The sequence below is a fragment of the Nilaparvata lugens genome, chromosome 3, assembly GCF_014356525.2.
Source record: "Nilaparvata lugens isolate BPH chromosome 3, ASM1435652v1, whole genome shotgun sequence".
In the NCBI taxonomy this organism is placed as follows: Eukaryota; Metazoa; Arthropoda; class Insecta; order Hemiptera; family Delphacidae; genus Nilaparvata; species Nilaparvata lugens.
In genome coordinates this window covers 25,467,760-25,489,835 of record NC_052506.1, presented here as the reverse complement: position 1 = coordinate 25,489,835, position 22,076 = coordinate 25,467,760, and the positions used below count along the sequence as shown (strand labels likewise).

The following is a 22,076-nucleotide window of genomic DNA, read 5'->3' as shown; positions in this document are numbered from 1 at the left end:
ATATAAATACTATAAAAAGGGTAACTTACCAGTCATTTTAAATTATAATTATATAAGGAATTTCTTTAGGAGTCAGTGGATGTCCACTCTACATAGAAAGAGTCTATATTCCATTATAAGTACAGAAACAATTTGCAGTTTCTTTTTATTATATTTCAATATAATTAACTTATTAACAATTTATTTTAGCTAGTTGAATATCTTGAAAGCTTATGGTGTACAATATGTTTGTAGATTTTCTCAGTTTGATGTAATTCTAATAATATTCCAATAATTGTATGAGAAGAACTTAGAGCATATGTTGAAATAAAGGGTTTGCAGTATTGCTTTGTAAATGACGTTTATAATAAAGCTGGATTCGCACACAATTGTGACAGTGAAGAGTGAAAAAATTATTCCCAAGAGTTCTAATTAAACTATTCCCACTGAGCCCGGCCGATTGAGTATGAATAATACCATTAGAACTGAATTATATTTTATCTAATATTCTATATTATTCATAATTTTATTAGCCTATATTAATTTTTTAATTGTTTTACATTTGTATTTGTAATTATATTTTGATTGTTAACCGTCTGTTGTGTGTGTGCGAATTCAGCATAACTGTATACTTAAATGTTGTATATCTTAAGGAATAAAATTGATTCTGTTCTATTCTATTTACAATTAATAAAACTTGAAAAAGGTTATTCTTGTCTCTCATCTAAGCATGATTTTTATTGTTGATGTCGTATCAAGTATGTGCTAGGGGAAATAATTTATTATGACTAGATCCAATTTCTTTATGCTCTTGTATGTTTAAATAAATCAATAAGTAAATTATAATTTATAATCCACATTACAATTATAAATTAATCAATTTTATGATCTTGTATGTTTAGTCGAACACTAAAAATATCTATTTAGTTTGTGTTATCGGATGGGCACGTTAATATGGGCACGTTAAATGATATATTCAGGCGAGGTGGAACTTTCGTCAGGAACTCCCCACCAATAAAAACCATACGAACATTATTATTTAGTTTGGATTTTTAGGCGTTGTATGTTTACTCAATTATGCCGATTTGTTTTGTAACTGGTTTGATTTGTTGGCTTGCAGTATTGTGCGGCACTCAACGCCTCAGCATAGTGGCACAATAGGAGTGCGGCCCCCGCAGCAGCACATGGTGGGCGGGGGTGGGGGCGGCAGTGCGCCCCCCTCTACATGGCTCAGCAACAACTCATCGCAGGCCTCAGCACCCTCCCGCTCCGTGCCCCTCCCTACCACCACCGCCACGCATTTCAATCGTGCCACGACCATCGGTGGTAAGTATCTAGGCCTATTTATTTATTTATTCAATTAATCATCGCATTAAGTCATACATTATTGTCCGGTTCACAAAAGCCGGTTAAATTTTAATCGTGATTAATTTTACAAGAACCAATCAGAGAAGCCTTCTTTTGAAAAAAAAATCCTCTGATTGGTTCTCGTGGAATTAATCACGATTAAAATTTAACCGGCTTCTGTGCAACCGGCACTTATCCATTATTGTATTTAATCATTGGTCAGTTTTATCCTTACTTTCCCAATTTAAATTTTATTTATTAAATTTTTATTCTTGAATTATAACTTTCTTGTTCAGTTGCACAAAAGCCTGATAAATTTTAACCCTGATAAAATGCCACGGGAACCAATCAGAGAAGCCTTTTCTTCAAAACGGTCCTCTCTGATGAAAAACAGAAATAGAAACTATCATTCACTTTTTATTGAATATTCTTAACAGAACCTGGTTTCGTGGCTTCACCAGCCACATGTTCAGCTGTCTTGTTTACAACTCACTGTCCAAACAAGAGAAAACTGTGGAGGAGAAAGTTGTTTAGACAGTGAGTTGTGGACAAGACAGCTGAACATGTGGCTGGTAAAACCACGAATCCAGCATTCTGTTATGAATATACTAGTAGTTCTGTGAACAGTAGACCTCGTGCTCAGTAAGTTACATTGACCTGTTGTTATGTTTACTCAAAAATCAATAAATAATTTATCAATTTAAAATGTCTAGAAAAAATCCTAAATAAACATAGAGCTTTCTGTCCTATCGTACCGTGACGTGTCGTCCCGGAATGTGAGTGTGAGCACTGTTATCAGGTCTGGCTGCAACTGTCTTCAACGTTGATGGAAAGATACATTCTCAAGATATTCGATGTTTTTGAACGGGTAGTATTATAGTCAACTGTCTACTAACGTTGATGGAAAGATACATTTTCAAGATGTTCGATGTTTTTGAACGGGTAGTTATAGTCCACTAGACAGCTGATTTATGATGAATAATTCTAAAGTCTAATTTTTACGGTAATATTGGCGTTCAAATGAGACTCCTTTTCCTTTTGTATTATCCTTAAAATGCAAAATTTCAAAAAACCGTATGTATACGTCGACGCGAAATTCAAAAAGGAACATACCTGTCAAATTTCATGAAAACCTATTGCTGCGTTTCGCTGTAAATGCGGAACATAAAAACATAAATATAAACATAAAGAGAAATGCAAAACCGTAGACTTGAATCTTAGACCTCACTTCGCTCGGTCAATAATAATAAAAAGTGGTTGACAATTTCAATTTGTGTTTTTCATTATGGAAAATACCACATCACACATAACACAACTGCGATTGGTTCTCATGGCATTTTATTAATTGACCGAGCGAAGTGAGGTCTAAGATTCAAGTCTACGGTTTGGCATTTCTCTTAATGTTTTAATGTTTATATGTTGCGCATTTACGGCGAAACGCGGAAATAGATTTTCATGAAATTTGACAGGTATATTCCTTTTTTAATTGCGCGTCGACGTTATATACAAGGTTTTTGGAAATTTTGCATTTCAAGGATAATATAAAAAAAGGTGCCTCCTTCATATGCCAATATTAGAGTAAAAATCAGACTATAGAATATTATTCATCATAAATCAGCTGACAAGTGATTACACAGATGTGTGGAGAAGCCAGTCTATTGCTGTATTTCCATAAGGTCTATAGTTTTGAATCAGGTACTTGTGGATGAGAATACTGCGTGAGGTCTACTGTTCACAGAACTACAGAACTCAACAGGCTTTTGGATCTACCTAATTTTCAAATTACTAGTAGTTCTGTGAACAGTAGACCTCACGCAGTATTCTCATCCACAAGTACCTGATTGAAACTAGACCTTATGTAAATACAGCAATAGACTGGCTTCTCCACACATCTGTGTAATCACTTGTCAGCTGATTTATGATGAATAATCCTATAGTCTAATTTTACTTTCCTTGCCCTATTACCATAGGTGGTAAGTAAAGTATTGCTTTCCGAAAAAAATAAGGTACCCCAGTTTCTAAATTTCTATACTTTTCAAGGTCCCCTGAGTCCAAAAAAGTGATTTTTGGGTATTGGTGTGTGTGTGTGTGTGTGTATGAGTCTGTGTACACGATATCTCATCTCCCAATTAACGGAATGACTCTTGAAATTTGGAACTTAAGGTCCTTTCCCTATAAGGATCCGACACGAACAATTTCGAACAAATCCAATTCAAGATGGCGGCTAAAATGGCGAAAATGTTGTCAAAACAGGGTTTTTCGCGATTTCTCGAAAACGGCTCCAACGATTTTGATCAAAATTATACCTAAATTTCATTGATAAGCTCTATCAACTGCCACAAGTCCCATATCTGTAAAAATTTCAGGAGCTCTGCCCCATCAATGCAAAGTGTGATTTTAGATTCCCCATTATTAGGCTTCAGTAACAATTAAAACAAAAAAATTCAAGTGGAAAAGATTGAGCATAAAAATCTATACAATTAATGTTCAGTGACATTTCCACCTAAAATTGGAAATAAGCTCGAAATTCGAGAAAATGTGTTTATTCAATAATGCAAACTGTTGGCAACTGTTGATTCTATTAAATCATTCACTATGAAGAGATAGCAGACTTCGTGTGTCTCCAGCGTTATTGTCCTGTCACCAGCTGGCAGATCTTTGAATAGTAGCTAGACTTGAGATGCGCGTGTACACTAGCGCCAGATGATAAATTTTCATAACGGCAAGGAAAGTTGTGTGAGTGCGCCACACCAGATTTTTACTCTAATATTGGCGTATGATGGAGGATCCTTTTTTCTTTTATATTATCCTTGAAATTCAAAATTTCCAAAAACCTTGTATATACGTCGACGCGCAATTAAAAAAGGAACATACCTGTCAAATTTCATGAAAATCTATTACCGCGTTTCGCCGTAAATGCGCAACATATAAACATTTAAACATTAAGAGAAATGCCAAACCGTCGACTTGAATCTTAGACCTCACTTAGCTCGGTCAATTACTTTTATATTCGTAAAAAATTTAATTATTTATTTCTTTGTTAAATTATTGGCCACGCCGACAAGCGCTTTAACATTTAAGAGCCTAGAATTTATTCACATTTAATTATAAGAATTTGTAGTTGATTAACTATCCTCCGCTGCCTGAACCACGACCCCGAACATTTTAAAAAAAATATTTTCTATAATTCATTTTTCACTATTTTTCAAACTGTTAAATTTTATCAATTGTAAAACTCTGTTGAATCATGCATGGTATCATGCAAGCACAAGAAATTTTTTAACTATTCTGTTAATGCTAAATTATTATCAACCTGTAAATCAAATTCTGAACCTGCACTGTATGATTACATATTTTATTATAATATATTTCAGTTTTGTTAATTCGCTTTCTGAGTTCGATTATTTCTTAAGCCTGTCAATTATTGTGTCTGATACGTTCTATATCATCAAGAACCGATCGAATACGATCATTGAAATAATTGAATTAAGCTGGATATTGGAACAGGTCTAAGTGGATGTAGCGAGTGGGGTCAGATCAAGATATTATTCTTTGTCCTTACCTGCTCATATATCAGCTTTTATCTGTTACCTACCTCGACTTAGGAGCGAACACATCAATTGTACAGCAGTGGCAGCCATAGATCATATAAATTCCTACAATAGAGCTTAAAACCCGACAAGACTCTGTTCTCGAAATATATTCTGAACGATATTTGGTTCAAATACCGTATTTTAATCCTTCAGAACTTATTAGAGACGCAGTCCCGTAAATTATCTACATCGGGATTTTGCTCGACCTGTATGATTTTGTATGCTCATTCTTCACAGGTAATAATTTTAAGGTATCCGTATTCAGTGTTTAGCGTCCGCTACACTACTTATAAAAATTTCATCATTATACAATCTGTCATTAGAAGAATCAAGGGTGAGCGAACGTTTAGGCCTCCCGCGATTCCGACAATTGTATTGAGTCTTGTAGTGAGTCAATCAGTCTGGTGTTCACTCAGCGTCCTCACACGCCATTGCAAAATATAGCCACTACACCACTGACTCAGTGAAGATTCACCCTACATGTGTGAAGCCGTTAAAAAACGCACCACATGATTTGCCGGCCCAACGTGAGGCATTTAAATACAGCATTACATCACCCTACGTGTGTTGTCCTATCCTTGGAGGTGAGAGTGACTCCCCCAGGAGGAGCACTACATGATTTGGCGCCCAACAGTGATAGGCATTGAAGAGGCGGATAATCGACTGCGAGGATTATTAGTTGCTCAGTATACTATAGCGCTGACAACGGGAAAATTTTTTTTGAAAGATTCATGGTTGTGAATTTCTTCAAATTTAATATTAACTGTTCACTGTTATATAAAATAACAAGACGTACCATACCCAATTTTTGAACAGAAAAGAAATTTATCGATTGATGAATTTTTAGAGAAAGAATCGAACTCAGAATTTTATTATCGTGTTATTCGAAAATTGGTCATACTATAAGTCATAGGTTTAAGAAACACCATAAGAAAGGTCATATTATTTGAAGATATTAGGTCTATATTGAAACAATTTATAAATATTTACAGAAAAGAGGATTGAAGTTATTTACATTTTTAAAAGTTTTTAAAACATAAAGAGGGAAGTAAAATTAAATCACGGATATATTGCGGAATAATTTAAGCAGAGTATCACTGCTTTTATATAAAATTGTGCAAAGAACACTAGCCTATATATTGAATTGCGGCAAGAAATTATAAGAGCAAAATATTTATAATAATAATAATAATAAATTGTAAGAGGCGTACCTTTGTCATTGCATTATCCATTTAGTATCCTGTATGTTATTTTCGTTTTATGTTAACGATATTGCTAATTTGATTCACTTCACCACTGAACATATTGTTGAATCACACTTTTGTATTTCTTCATTGAACGAATTTTTCACACTATTTCAATTTTTGATCACTCATATATAATCATTTCACATAACCTCACATGTTTGTAGTCGTTTCAACGCACTTGCATCGTTATAACCGTCAATAAATTATGGAAGGACCTACAATCACCGCAGTCATGTCCGGTTGAAATCAAACAGACTGTACACCGGCATGCAACAAAGGAAAGGATTATTTGAAAAAACCCACAGACACCACCGGCATGTCAGATTTAAAGATATCAAACTGCATGTTACCGGCCAACAAAGAGGAAACGAGTTTGTAAGAATCGATCTACACCGCCGGCACATTCGTTTTAAGCCAAGTTTGATAAAACGGATAGTTGCGAATTGGAATGGAAACTTTGAAATAAATCAGAAATCAAATTTAGATGGGGGCTTAAGGAATAATTTTTCGAATTAAATGGAAGCTACGTCGTGAATTACACAAATTATCAACATTTTCATAATCACAGCCTACCCATTAAATCATTACTTTGCAGACTAGCATCTTTCTACTGCAGCCTAATCAATCAACATAACCTTAACTTCGCCGCATCTCAGCTAATAAGGAAATATTATTAATCCACATCAAATGAAGAAATTATTATCAACTTTAATAACAGAAGAAAATAAAACTACAAAACAACTCTAAAAATTACCAACCTGTTCAAGCCGTCTGCCTCATGTTACAATCATCACAGAAACAATCGCCTGGTACAAGCCGCACAACTGAAAAACAGAAACAAGAATTATATTATCCACGGAAAATAATTATAAATTAGAAATAACATGAAATTAGTAGTGAATAGGAGGAAAGAAAATAAACAAAGTTTATTTGAAAAAATGTGTAAATCTAACCGATATTTATATATATATATATAAATACAGAATCGATAGAAAAAATCTATTCAGAACCAAAGCCTGTTCGATAATTTTCTTCGTCCCACCAACCAATGTGTACGAAATCCTAGAGTCAATGTTAATAGAATCCAAGCAATATCGTTATTCAATTATTAATGTAACATATTATTTAATGTGAAATCATAAGCAAAAACGCAACCAAAAATATATATTTATGTTAATTTGCACGAAATGCGCATGTTCTGTGTTATATGAATGTATCTCTAAAAAACTCCAAAGAAAATGAAATTCTTACCTTCAATGTGAAATTTATTACTGTTGCATCAAAAGATCATGAATTGAAATTCAAATTGATAAATGTAAGACTTAATATTTGTAACCAACATGATAAAAATCAAGAAAGCCATTTCAAGTGTAACCCTGTTTGTACGCAACGTACTAAGCGCAAATAAGAAATTGCTCGAGTCAAACGGAGACGATTGTCAAGTCACCGAAGTAAAATCACACTCTCACCCAATTTATGTAAAAGCCAAACCAAAGAGTCGAAACCTGTAATAACTATGAAAAAATGATGAAAATCTATATCTGTCGCAAATACTGTTTGAATTCTAAGAGGATAATATGTGAAATTTGTATATTTGTTATAGTTATGGGTCTGCTCATAAGCCACCCGTGAATGGAAGTTGTGGAGTTGTTTTAATGAAGGATCCAAAGAGACCTCATTAATTATTGTATTTCGATTGTATCCAATGAAAGGAACAATCAATTATTTATTTTTTCGTAGCCAAAAGTGCACGATATATTGTTTTCAGTGTTAAGTGTTGAGTTTTCGTAGAAGTAAGGAGATGAAATAGTGTATTCATCACAATATCGGATTTTTCAAATAGTCATTGTTTCGACTCGTCTCCCAATTACCTATTTAAAATATCCTGGGGGCTTTTGTGTGATGAATTTTTCAAATAGATCTCATGAAAAGAGAGAAAAATTGTGATTACCTTTTAAAATGAAAGAATTTGCTAAAGGAATAGTTAGCGACCGAGCGATAAAGCTTACTTATCAATAACTGTATATTAGATAAGAGTACCGTTCTGTACTGAATATTTTTCTAGGAAAATTATTCAATAAAATTATAATTATTTTGCGAATGAAGCACAAATTATTTACGAATTGCTCACTGATTTTGAGGTTACACTTGTTTACTATCGATCGGATGTTTTAAAAACAGTTCGAACGCAGCTGACTGATTCAAAGCATTGTCAAATATCATACCGGTTCTCATGCAAGGTAAAATATCATTCCTAAAAATCATAAAACTATCAATAAAGGATCAAGAATTTCAAAATAAAAAATAAAATGTATGTATTATTGTTGAAATTATTTATTATTAAGAAACTGTATTATGCGTCAGGTCTTATTGTAACTAAATAGGTCATAGCATGAAATTCTATTATTGATAAAATGGCAGAAATTAATTAAAATAATCTCAAACCTAATAAAAATTGTACAAAAATATTAATTTATTAATAATTTAATTCAACTGAACCACATGGTAATTAAATCTCTTTGGTAGGTCTAAACCAATCACAGTGCATAGAAATAGCACCAAGACGGTGATCGTTTGAAAGCAACACATGTTAATCTATTATCAGACACCAACCCTGCCTTATCAGTTACACTAGCACATGTACATTGTATGAGAGGAACTATGTCTATAAGATTAAGCAGTTTTAAGAATTACATAAATTAAATTATTGTTGTAATTAAAGGAATTGTATTCTACTGCCTGCCATTGACGTCACGTCTACGTCAAAAGCTTTCTACCAATGGCAAATTTTTATGCAAATTATTACATTGAGATTCCGAGAAGCAAGGTCTAGCCTAAAAGCTTAGAGAAAAGAGCAGCACTTCCCTTTTGAAATCCTTACCGTGTAGATCTCTTTCATAGTTACCAAAGACCTATTTGTAAAATTTCTTGTTCGATTTTTAAATGTTCTATTTGTGAGCCGATATTTTAGACCAATCTATTTGTTATTTATAAATTTCTGTTTTCATCAATCGATAAATTTAAAAGCTTCAAGTAAACTATCCCTTAATTAATTCGGTGAAGGAGATATTTAAATTAAAATTCCCCACGTGCTGAAACCAAAGCCTGGATTGCCGCCGATCAAACGATTTTTGATCTAAAGAAGAAAACCACGACTACCAAGGAATTTCACGTGAGTTATAAGTCATAAGGGGCCCCAATCTACGCTTCGAAAATATTTCAGTGCAGAAACATAAATTTTTTCTTCGTGAAATTATTGGCCACGCCGACAAGCGCTTTAACATTTAAGAGCCTAGAATTTATTCACATTTAATTTATAAGAATTTGTAGTTGATTAACTATCCTCCGCTGCCTGAACCACGACCCCGAACATTTTAAAAAAATATTTCTATAATTCATTTTTCACTATTTTTCAAACTGTTAAATTTTATCAATTGTAAAACTCTGTTGAATCATGCATGGTATCATGCAAGCACAAGAAATTTTTTAACTATTCTGTTAATGCTAAATTATTATCAACCTGTAAATCAAATCTGAACCTGCACTGTATGATTACATATTTTATTATAATATATTTCAGTTTTGTTAATTCGCTTTCTGAGTTCGATTATTTCTTAAGCCTGTCAATTATGTTTCTGATACGTTCTATATCATCAAGAACGATCGAATACGATCATTGAAATAATTGAATTAAGCTGGATATTGGAACAGGTCTAAGTGGATGTAGCGAGTGGGGTCAGATCAAGATATTTATTCTTTGTCCTTACCTGCTCATATATCAGCTTTTATCTGTTACCTACCTCGACTTAGGAGCGAACACATCAATTGTACAGCAGTGGCAGCCATAGATCATATAAATTCCTACAATAGAGCTTAAAACCCGACAAGACTCCGATCTCGAAATATATTCTGAACGATATTTGGTTCAAATACCGTATTTTTAATCCTTCAGAACTTATTAGAGACGCAGTCCCGTAAATTATCTACATCGGGATTTTTGCTCGACCTGTATGATTTTGTATGCTCATTCTTCACAGGTAATAATTTTAAGGTATCCGTATTCAGTGTTTAGCGTCCGCTACACTACTTATAAAAATTTCATCATTATACAATCTGTCATTAGAAGAATCAAGGGTGAGCGAACGTTTAGGCCTCCCGCGATTCCGACAATTGTATTGAGTCTTGTAGTGAGTCAATCAGTCTGGTGTTCACTCAGCGTCCTCACACGCCATTGCAAAATTATAGCCACTACACACTGACTCAGTGCAAGATTCACCCTACATGTGTGAAGCCGTTAAAAAACGCACCACATGATTTGCCGGCCAACGTGAGGCATTTAAATACAGCATTACATCACCCTACGTGTGTTGTCCATCATTGGAGGTGAGAGTGACTCCCCCAGGAGGAGCACTACAATACAGTACAAGGTTTTTGGAAATTTTGCATTTCAAGGATAATATAAAAAAAGGTGCCTCCTTCATATGCCAATATTAGAGTAAAAATCAGACTATAGAATATTATTCATCATAAATCAGATGACAAGTGATTACACAGATGTGTGGAGAAGCCAGTCTATAGCTGTATTTCCATAAGGTCTATAGTTTTGAATCAGGTACTTGTGGATGAGAATACTGCGTGAGGTCTACTGTTCACAGAACTACAAAACTCAACAGGCTTTTGGATCTACCTAATTTTCAAATTACTAGTAGTTCTGTGAACAGTAGACCTCACGCAGTATTCTCATCCACAAGTACCTGATTGAAACTAGACCTTATGTAAATACAGCAATAGACTGGCTTCTCCACACATCTGTGTAATCACTTGTCAGCTGATTTATGATGAATAATCCTATAGTCTGATTTTTACTTTCCTTGCACTATTACCATAGGTGGTAAGTAAAGTATTGCTTTCCGAAAAAAATAAGGTACCCCAGTTTCTAAATTTCTATACTTTTGAAGGTCCCCTGAGTCCAAAAAAGTGATTTTTGGGTATTGGTCTGTGTGTGTGTGTGTGTGTGTGTGTGTGGTGTGTGTGGTGTGTGTGTGTGTGGTGTGTGTGTGTGTGTGTGTGTGTGTGTGTGTGTGTGTGGTGTGTGTGTGGGTGTGTGGTGTGTGTGTGTGTGTGTGTGTGTGTGTGTGTGTGTGTGTGTGTGTGTGTGTGTGTGGTGTGTGGTGTGTGTGTGTGTGTGTGTGTGTGTGTGTGTGTGTGTGTGTGTGTGTGTGTGTGTGTGTGTGTGTGTGTGTGTGTGTGTGTGTGTGTGTGTGTGTGTGTGTGGTGTGTGTGGTGTGTGTGTGTGTGTGTGTGTGGTGTGTGTGTGTGTGTGTGTGTGTGTGTGTGTGTGTGTGTGTGGTGTGGTGTGTGGTGTGGTGTTTGTGTGTGTGTGTGTGTGTGTGTGTGTGTGTGTGTGTGTGTGTGTGTGGTGTGTGTGTGTGTGTGTGTGTGGTGTGTGTGTGTGTGTGTGTGTGTGTGTGTGTGTGTGTGTGTGTGTGTGTGTACACGATATCTCATCTCCCAATTAACGGAATGACGCTTGAAATTTGGTACTTAAGGTCCTTTCCCTATAAGGATCCGACACGAACAATTTCGAACAAATCCAATTCAAGATGGCGGCGAAAATGTTGTCAAAAACAGGGTTTTCGCGATCTCTCGAAACGGCTCCAACGATTTTGATCAAAATTATACCTAAATTTCATTGATAAGCTCTATCAACTGCCACAAGTCCCATATCTGTAAAAATTTCAGGAGCTCTGCCCATCAATTGTGATTTTAGATTCCCCATTATTAGGCTTCAGTAACAATTAAAAAAAAAAATTCAAGTGAAAAGATTGAGCATAAAAATCTATACAATTAATGTTCAGTGACATTCCACCTAAAATTGGAAATAAGCTCGAAATTCGAGAAAATGTGTTTATTCAATAATGCAAACTGTTGGCAACTGTTGATTCTATTAAATCATTCACTATGAAGAGATAGCAGACTTTGTGTGTCTCCAGCGTTATTGTCCTGTCACCAGCTGGCAGATCTTTGAATAGTAGCTAGACTTGAGATGCGCGTGTACACTAGCGCCAGATGATAAATTTCCATAACGGCAAGGAAAGTTGTGTGAGTGCGCCACACCAGATTTTTACTCTAATATTGGCGTATGATGGAGGATCCTTTTTTCTTTTATATTATCCTTGAAATTCAAAATTTCAAAAACCTGTATATACGTCGACGCGCAATTAAAAAAGGAACATACCTGTCAAATTTCATGAAAATCTATTACCGCGTTTCGCCGTAAATGCGCAACATATAAACATTTAAACATTAAGAGAAATGCCAAACCGTCGACTTGAATCTTAGACCTCACTTAGCTCGGTCAATTACTTTTATATTCGTAAAAAATTAATTATTTATTTCTTTGTTAAACCTTTTTTATAAATATTAATTGAAAAATGCACAAATGGTGAGAATTACTCAAAACAAATTAGGGAATATTATCATGGCGCAGAATAATATGATATGAACTCTTCTCTTGTAGGGAAGGCTTTTACAATAATTATAATCAATTTCCAAACACGTCTAGAAAGAAATGCTGATCTGGTATTTGCTAACGAGTTGTTCTTCCTAATCAATTGATAATAGAAAGAAAATAATACGAAAAATGAAAAGCCAGTTGAGTATTTAATCTTTTTAGCAATATTAGTGTATATCATCAGAAAACTTTTAAACAGATTTCCTGCCAGTGCAAAAACTCCTGAAAAAACCCTCATGTGGTCTGGCCCATTTAGTGTTAGCCGGTCAGCGATCTTAGCCAAAGTATTAAAATTTGTAATAATTTTTGAAGTCATATGATCTATGATCAAATATAATACATTATTTTATATTAATGCTAGATTTTTCAATTTTTTCAACTTTAATTAATTTTTTAAAATGTTTGTGATGGTTTTATTCTGTGTGTTTCAGTGACAAGACTCACAACACCACTGGCCACTGGGAGAGTAGTGACGGACAGCCTATCGAGGCCTGTTCTCTTGCAGACGGCACCTCATAAACACATCAACATTTCGAATATCAATCAACAAGCACAGGTACTGTATCAATCATTTTTATCTTCCATTCTTCTGTAACTTTCATAAAGCTGTAACTTGAGGCTGATAGAACTCTTAGCCAATTTTAGTATTTGTTTGAAGTATCATAAGAAGTAAATTTTATAAGTAAAGTTTAATTTCTTAAGTTTCATAAGTAGTAGAGTCAATTTTAGAAATTGCTAGTACTTGTTTATTTGATTTCTTGAAGCTTCTAATTTCTAAACACTATCCAATTCCATCACTTTAAATAGAGTTCGTATTTGTAGTTTTAGATTTTTCTATCGATATTTCTTAATATTGATCTTATAATCACATTTATTATTCTTCTTTAATTAATTTTTTCATTTAGTTACTGCCATACAACAACCCTTATTCCTCAACTACTGCACTTGCGTCCGGTCTCATCAAGACATAATGAACATGGTTAAACTGGGCACGCTTACAAGCGTGTACTGGAATTAATTTATGTAACTATTGCCATAGAAATCATATGTTCTGTGCACTCGTTGTAAACTGTCCCCTATTTGACCATGTTCAGATGTATTGACCGAGTTCAGTGAAACCGGACATAAATTAAATTCATTTTTTTTGTGATTGGAATCAATGGAGCAGATTCCCCATCAATTTAGATAGATAGATGCCTTTTTATTTGCACTTCACAACATTAATAGTGATGTGGGTGAACCTGCCTTACTCCTCTTCCACTTAACCCACAAATTAATTGTATATTTTGAGGAATAAATAAATGCTTTTCTAATTTTCGTTTGCATACCAACTAAAAACTTGAGTTGATTGAACTAACAAACCTACAATCTTTAACGTTCAACCTTGTGGCATACTCATATTTTCTACAGAATTCCAAAGTTGGGTGAATGCTTATCAATTTATTGATTAATTCACTTTTTCACGAAATATTCATGACATCTTGCTAAAAACCTTATTTAAGATACATCGAGTGAAAACATGTCATTCAATTTCTGCTTCTTTCCTAAGTATTTATTTGGCTATGGAATATTACTACTACTACTACTACTCCATAGGAGTTCTGAAATATACATTGCAGATAATATATGTACTTATATATTCATGAATCTAATAATAAACTATTATAGTTTTTTTTTAATATATGACTAGATGCCACTGTTATGTCTATTATTGGAGGATTGAAACATGCAGAATATTATAATATTAGTTTCCACAGGACCACTGCGTATCAAGCATTGAGAATGAAAAGAAAACACATTCGAAAATCAAAAACATAAAGAAGTTTGAACCCAAAGAAGGTAAAAATTGGTGTTGACCATTTCGTAAAATTATTTTGTATAATATATGTGATTCATCTAATTAATTATCATTTCTAGCTTTATTTTCTAGTACTTATAATTTTCCTATGTTTATCAGTCACCAAACACTTGTTTAGTGGTAGAACATACGTTTTTGTTTTGGATTGTCATTGATATTCTTGACCTAGACATTGTCACTTTTTCAACCTGCAACTCCTGTTCATTCATATGAGGTGTTTACGGATGATTAATAAATCCATTAAAAAATCAAAGTTTACGTATCTAAGGAAGCCCAACCAAACAGGTCTTTCTCCAAGTGACTCCGCAGCTTAGTTGGTAGTGAGCACAGTTGATGAATCAAAGGTTGCGGGTTCGATACAAAACTAAACAGCATTTTTTGCGTTTTTTTTACTGATTTTTTTTTTTGGAAATTATTATAAAGATTATCCACGTAATTTTGAACAAAATAATAAATAAATATTATATTTTTTTATGTTACGATATTAGTTTGGTTTTTTTCGATAATTCATTTCAAATTTCATTTTTCGTTAGATGCACATAAACGACAAGACATTCCTGAAGACGACGGGCGTTCGGCCGCAGACGGCGGTGATTGGAGGGGGCAGCCGAGTGGCCGGGGGGCCGATTTCCGCCTCCGCCTCCTCCCTTAACAGGATAACCGCCTCCGCGTCCGCCACCCCGGCGACAGTCGTATCGCTGCACCCCAACACCGTTCTTGTACAAACTCCCTCTGTGCCTCACACCAAACCTGCAAGTCACCACCAGCCACCTAAGGTACGTCTCACTGTTTCTTTCTTGTTTGCTGCATATTACCCTCGAAAAATATAGAATAAGAAGATAAAACAGTAATTACCTTCTCTTTTTCAATAACTCGTTTGCTGGATATTACCGTAGAAAAAAAGATAGAATAAGAATATAAGACAATACCGTTACCGATAAGTCTTAGTCTCCTTCTCTTTTTCAATAATTTTCAAGAAGATAAGTCAGTAATTCACAATAGTCGACATCAATCGTCAATAGCTGATAGTAATCGTGTATAGTCGATAGTATTCGACAGATAATCTTTTACCGTTTCAAGATTGATATTTATCCACGTTGATGCAATCAAGCATAAGAAAGAGGCATTGCTACTTTTGGGAATAAATTCTCAACAATTTACCATTTAGGACAAACGATTGTAGGTTTTGAATTTTCTGAGGGTTTCAATGTCTTTTATAAGTACTATTTTAGATTGAAACTTAGGCTGAATATTACAGTAATTAAATCGATTCGTTTTCTTTTCACTGTGATCTGATATACTGCTGATAGCAATTGCTATCACAAGATTTCAAATAATACAAATAGGCTAATAATAACTACTCTTTTGATTCAAAACCCTTTATCTTTTCCAGCGTTTCAATAGAATGGCATTGATAAAATATTATTCTTGTGCGATAATGTTTATTTCTTGAATTAATTCATCATAGTCAAATATTTGAAATTATCAAAATGTTCTGAACCTAGAACACTTTGAAACTCTTGTTGTACAATCATCTTTGCTATTAGTTCTCTCTAACTATTCCTTACAAACCACAATAATTCAAAACCTAAATGTTCCAGAGAATAGACTAAAACTATCAAATTACAGTTGTATAAAACATAGTTCACTCTTATGGTTTTCATGTTCATCAGATGTACAGGTTTGTGGTGAAATAGTTTTATCAAACTGTCAAGCTATCTTGAATCGACAGTTGATATACTTTGTATTGCATTATATTTTATATTCATCATATTACAATATGTCCATACTTGTTATTAGTAATAACACTTTATTACTTTATTTATTTACAAATTTAAACTATGACCAGTGGCGGCTCCGAATAAAAAAATCAAGTGGGAAACTTGTGATTGAAATAGTGGCCGCATAAGTTATCACTTTTTTGTGGTCACTAGGGAAGTCAATCACAACCAGGTTCCAGTATTCTGTATACGGTACCTATTTGAATCATGTTGTCATATATACCAGAACATTTTATTAACATGTTTAAATAACATCTAATTCACTATGATAAAATAAAGCAGATCTACACTTTCCACTCTCCATTTACAAATCAGTACAGCGTTTTAAAGCAATAATTACAAAGGAAAGTTTTAAAGGAAATTACATAGCCTTGAACATGTTATTATAAAAATACATAGGCCTACGAATATTCACCTCTAAAAATAACATTAAAAAATTCTTTGTAACTCTCAAACACGGAACCTTATAGAACGGATTTGCACTGAAAATTTTAGGTTAGAAGTCCGTGAAAAGGCGCCGACCAATTGTGCTTGTGGAGTATGATTGCAGAATTGGCAACACTGTTACATTAACTCAATGCCATAGGATGGGACAATCGCAGTTGTTTCTGTTGTACAATGTTGCCACGTTGGACCATATCGATGCTCGCTTGGCTCAATGACCGTCATCGGTTATACAATCGATCGATGATATATCGATCTTATTGCTACCCTGACTATGACTAAAATAAGTAATTAGGAGTCATGGCAGTCATGAAATAACTATTTATGTACCCAAATACTCCAATTTACAATTATTTTTGTGCCCAATAATTCATGTACCCTCTTTTCGACTTTACGTGCTGTTCTCTCCTATCCGTATTGTATATTATGATTTGTGACTGTTGATAAGATAAATAAATGTATAAATAAATATTTAAATAGACAAATAAATGAATTGTGTGTTTGATTTTGTTTAGTTTGTGGCGCAGTCGCCGCACATCCAGATGCAGACTGTGGTGAACTCGATCGGCAGCAGCACGCAACCTTCACTGACAACTGTCAGCAAGCCGCCGATTGCGTTCGTGGCCGCAGGCGGCAGCGGTAGCGGCACGAGGCCGCCCGCACTGCACGGCATTGCCAACGCAGCCGCAGCCGCAGCCTGTCCCAAAGTATTAGCATCCGTCGAGCCGTCGCCGTCCGCGGCGCCCGCCGCCGCCATCTTTGCTGTGCAGCAGACTGCGCACAAGCCACCGGTGTCTTGTGAGTTTTTGAAAACATTTTATTAATCGTATTTTTGGCTTGACATGACTTGAGCGATGTGGAAAATATTATCTTATTTGGACACCAGGTTTTCAAATTATGAAGAGATACAAGTATTTTTGGCTTTGACATGACATGTCTTGAGCGATGTAGAACACCAGGTTTTCAATTGTTGAAAACGTTCAATAATGAATTCAATTTCAAATTTCAAATTTATTCATAACACACACACACACACACACACACACACACACACACACACACACACACACACACACACACACAAAATAATAACAGAATACAAACATCGAAATATAAACAAAGTACAAATATCGAATACAAAGTAACAGGATTGAACTAAAAAGACTAAGAAATTGTCAAAAAACCACAGATTTATTGATACTTAGAAAGACCGGTTTCGGTTATTACACCATTGTCAATCTCTGATAAACTGAGTTTCACAATTACTGAGTTTACAATTTCTTTGTCTTTTTCATTCAATATGTATAATTACCACAATATCAACTTCTCAACTACACAAAAAGTCAAAGTAACAGGCTTCCTGGTGGTGTATAAAATAGGGGATGATTTTTAGGATTACCAACCACGGTTGAACATGTACTACGACATCCTTCCTTTCATCCTTGAGAGTGTATGAAAGGAATCAGGAAACGTGAAGGAAATGTAGGTATGCCAGCATGGGGTGAAGGTATGATTGAATGGGAAAACCATAGAATCATGAGATTTCATTTATATAAAAAAATGATATAGTTCAGACTAAGAAGGAATCACTAAAATTATTATAAAGTATCAGCAAGCAAACCACAAAACAGAAGAGTACTTCAAGTGATAGCTTCTAAAAGTAGAATTCACATTAGCAGGTATCAGTTTTTCTGCAGAGGCTGTTCTTAGTGGTTATATTTCAAAAGTTATATGTTTGTGTTACTTTATGTAAATGTTATATGCTATAAGTATGAAGATCATAATATCATGTATTAGCTTGATATAAAATTCATAATTCTGGCTGATTAATTTCTTCATATCATTTGGTGTAAAAGTTTCTATCTTTTTATAAGTATTATGGGATAACTAAAAATTGAATTGACGCCTACATAAACTCCAGACTTGTGCGTGGGTAATGAGATCGATGATGATGAGAGATGAGTGGACCTACAGCTTGTAGGCGAACTCACACAGCAGCAGACACGGAGAAAAAACATAAGCAGACCAATGGAGACAGACGGACTTCTGTGAGCGTTGCAACATTCAAACACATTCGTGTTTCGAATGGACACGTTAAGTCGTCGGTCCCGATTACCTAAAAAGCAGTCGTTAGGTCATGTCAGAGGCAAGTTGCGACCTGAAAACTCTGACACCAGACCTGAGCCAGCCAGGTCACTCGAATATTATTATTTATTATTTAACACCTGATGAGAAATTTTTATCAGTTTGTCTTCATGCGTCTGTCTGCTGTTGAATACATTTGTCTTTAGGCGTATTCCAACGGGAAGCAATTTTAAAACTCTTGAATGATATTTTTAGAGAAGTTGCTCTACAAGCGGTCACCCTTTCAACGACGTATGCATTTTCAGCGCGACCACTAGGCAACCGCTTCTCAATGTCATTCTGAATTGGTTCAATTGACATTCGTATTATTATTTTTCAACGTACGATATTATTTTTCAACTAATTTCACAATGATGATTGAGGTGATTTTTCATACCTTTCAGCAGTTATCATTCATCATACGCACAAATACTCGAATTATCCGCATCATTTACATCGAATAAAACATTTTTTACAAATTATATCAATTTTTTTATTTTTCAACTTCAACAGCGGTAACAGTGCCGACAGTGGGTGGTGTTTCTTTGTCGTCGAATACGGGGGTGGGTAGCGGTGGAGGTCCGCAGCCAGGGGGTGGCGCCGCAGCCGCCCAGTTTGAGCCGCAGCCGCAGCTGCGTGCAGTCGCAGCCGCAACCACCTCTGCAGCCACGCAGCCCACGCATGCGCAGCACACGCACACGCCAATCACCTGTCGACCGGCTTCCAGTGAGTTAAACATCTACCTAAACATCTACGAAAAAGTAAAACAGTAAATCAATCAATCAATCAAACAGTAAATAAATCAAGATCAATTGTATAAACAGATCAATCAATCAATCAATAATTTTATTCAATTCAACACAGTATACATAAAATAAATCAAAATACAAAAATCACAATCAAAAATAAATTCCTAATAAAATACAAAAACAGTCTTCATGGTGGGGTGTGCTGAAAAGAAAGAATGGAGGAAAAATACTTAGCCAGCTATGGTTTCCCATGTAATAGGCAGGTAGAGGGTATAAAAGTAAGGAAAGAAGGGTGAAGAGGAGAAGAAAAGAAAAGTATTGGATAAGATGGTAGGAAAAAAGCTTCCGTCAACTAGCTATGTTTTCAAGGACAGAGTTCAAATACAGCCTTTGATGTAGTTCAGGCAATGAATGTTCAGAAAAGGGAATAAACTATAGAGGGAATAGTTTGGTAGACAATTTTTGCTTCCGCAGCTCTGTTGAGGTAGCAGGGAGGTAAAATTATCATAATATAATTATGTATTAGTTGCATTGGATCGAATTTGACTGTAAGATTATGATACAACAGTGTTTTAAAATTAATGATTGAAGATTGTTGAAAAAAACTTGTAAAGTCTACTAGTGACTATTAATTTACTTTAGTGAGGTCCATGTTATAATGGCAGTGGAGGAAAATGGGAGAACAGCGTCTAGGCATTCCTGGATAGATCATCACATCGTAAGCACAAATAATACATACTTATACTAAGATTAAATGTCAGGCTTTCATCAGGTCCTCAGGTTGTCTAAGCACTCGTTCAGGCTATAATAGCTTTCCTTTATCAGCCACACAGTTATCACTTTCTTGAAAGTACTCAACCTATAGTGTGATCCACGTTATAATAGCAGTGGTGAACGATGCATCCACTGCCTTGATGCATCCACTACCTTCTATAGAAGATAGCTAATACCAGTATATTAATTATTAATAATTTTTGTAGAAAATAGTAAATTATACTGGGTGTCTATAAATGAATATCGGGGTTTTAACGCTTTATAAGATTTATTACATTATACTTACAGTTAAAAATGATATGTCAAATGAAAGAGCAACTCAGTTTTGTTCGTTGGCACCAGTGCGCATGTGCGTGTGTTTCCGCGGCGATCCGCTAGAATGCGGTATAGCAAAGATGGTTGAACGTAACTGTACCCGACCGCTGGATTGGCCGCAAGGGGCCCAATGACAGAGCTTGCTATGCGTGGCCTCCACGGTCACCCGACCTAACGCCATGCGATTTTTACCTTTGGGGTTTCATCAAGGATCGTGTGTATGTGTCTCCGTTACCAGCTGACCTCCTTGAATTACGAAAGAGGATTGAAGCAGCTGTTGCAACAATAAATTACAGAAGACACACTACTCAACGTAAACTGTTTGAGTTGCTCTTTCATTTGACATATCATTAATAACTGTAAGTATAATGTAATGAATCTTATAAAGCGTTAAAACCCCGATATTCATTTATAGACACCCGGTATTTTATTCGCCAAGAAAACACATTTTTCAATGAATTTTAATAATGCATTTTTATAATTGAGTTTGAATATTTTGTTGATATTATATTTCTACATTGTTGAAAAACGACTTGGAAACACTGCAGAGCTAGAAAAGGATTGCGCTATTTGCTCAGTCGAATAATAGACAAGGATAACAACACCAATGTTGATAAAATAATATTGCCATAACGTGGACCTCACTATAGTACCTACTTGCATTCATAGTTATCTATTCTAAGCGTTATTTATAAAGTGATCTAATTTATTTGTAATCTTCCTTTTTTCAGGTATTGTTACAAATAGTCAACCTACAGTAAGATATAATCCAGTTATGGTTGTGGATCACAATAGACAAGCTTCTTTACACCATTTTGTCAACAATCCGCCTTCTGAAGGTGAGTGTAAATCATTTTCAACTGAATTCTAATTGGAAATGTATGTTTGACACACATTGAACTATTCTTGTGATGTAGTGAATCAGTGCTAATAGTTTCATGTAGTTTTCTAACGTGCTCTGATTTTTCATGTTCCTAGATATCTTCAATAACTGAAAAACAATGATTTTTGTTGTAAGTTAAACTTATTTAGTCTTTATAATAATGCAACTCTTCTAACATTCATCCTTTACCAATTCATTCAGATTGCTTTCAGAACGATGAACCTTATTATTCAGATGGATATTTGTAGTTGGAAAAATGAAGTCTTTTCCACTCCATTCAGTATAAGTTAATCAAGTTAATACAGTATTTTTGTTTGAAAATTGAACGTAAATCAAATATGTACCATGGTATTTAACCTAGATAGATTTTTTTTGTTAAATTTGAAGTTGGAAAAATGAATGGATTCTTTGCTACTCCATTCAATAAAAGTTAATTGAGTATTTTGTTTGAAAGCTCAACGGCTAACA

General features: G+C 34.8%; 1 protein-coding gene across 6 annotated transcripts in view; it reads left to right on the top strand.

Annotated features, from left to right (window-relative positions):
• Positions 1 to 22,076, top strand: part of LOC111043796 (histone deacetylase complex subunit SAP130) — a 45,968-nt gene that overhangs the window by 9,615 nt on the left and 14,277 nt on the right. For all 6 annotated transcript variants that reach the window (XR_005570717.1, XM_039423384.1, XM_039423383.1 and 3 more), the window contains exons 5-10: positions 1,100 to 1,305; positions 13,112 to 13,236; positions 15,072 to 15,314; positions 17,279 to 17,561; positions 19,401 to 19,613; positions 21,457 to 21,564. Coding sequence is in view for 5 of the 6 variants with exons in the window: in XM_039423384.1 (XP_039279318.1) it covers positions 1,100 to 1,305; positions 13,112 to 13,236; positions 15,072 to 15,314; positions 17,279 to 17,561; positions 19,401 to 19,613; positions 21,457 to 21,564 (1,178 nt within the window). In the remaining variant the exon portion in view is untranslated. The remainder of the gene's footprint in view (positions 1 to 1,099; positions 1,306 to 13,111; positions 13,237 to 15,071; positions 15,315 to 17,278; positions 17,562 to 19,400; positions 19,614 to 21,456; positions 21,565 to 22,076) is intronic.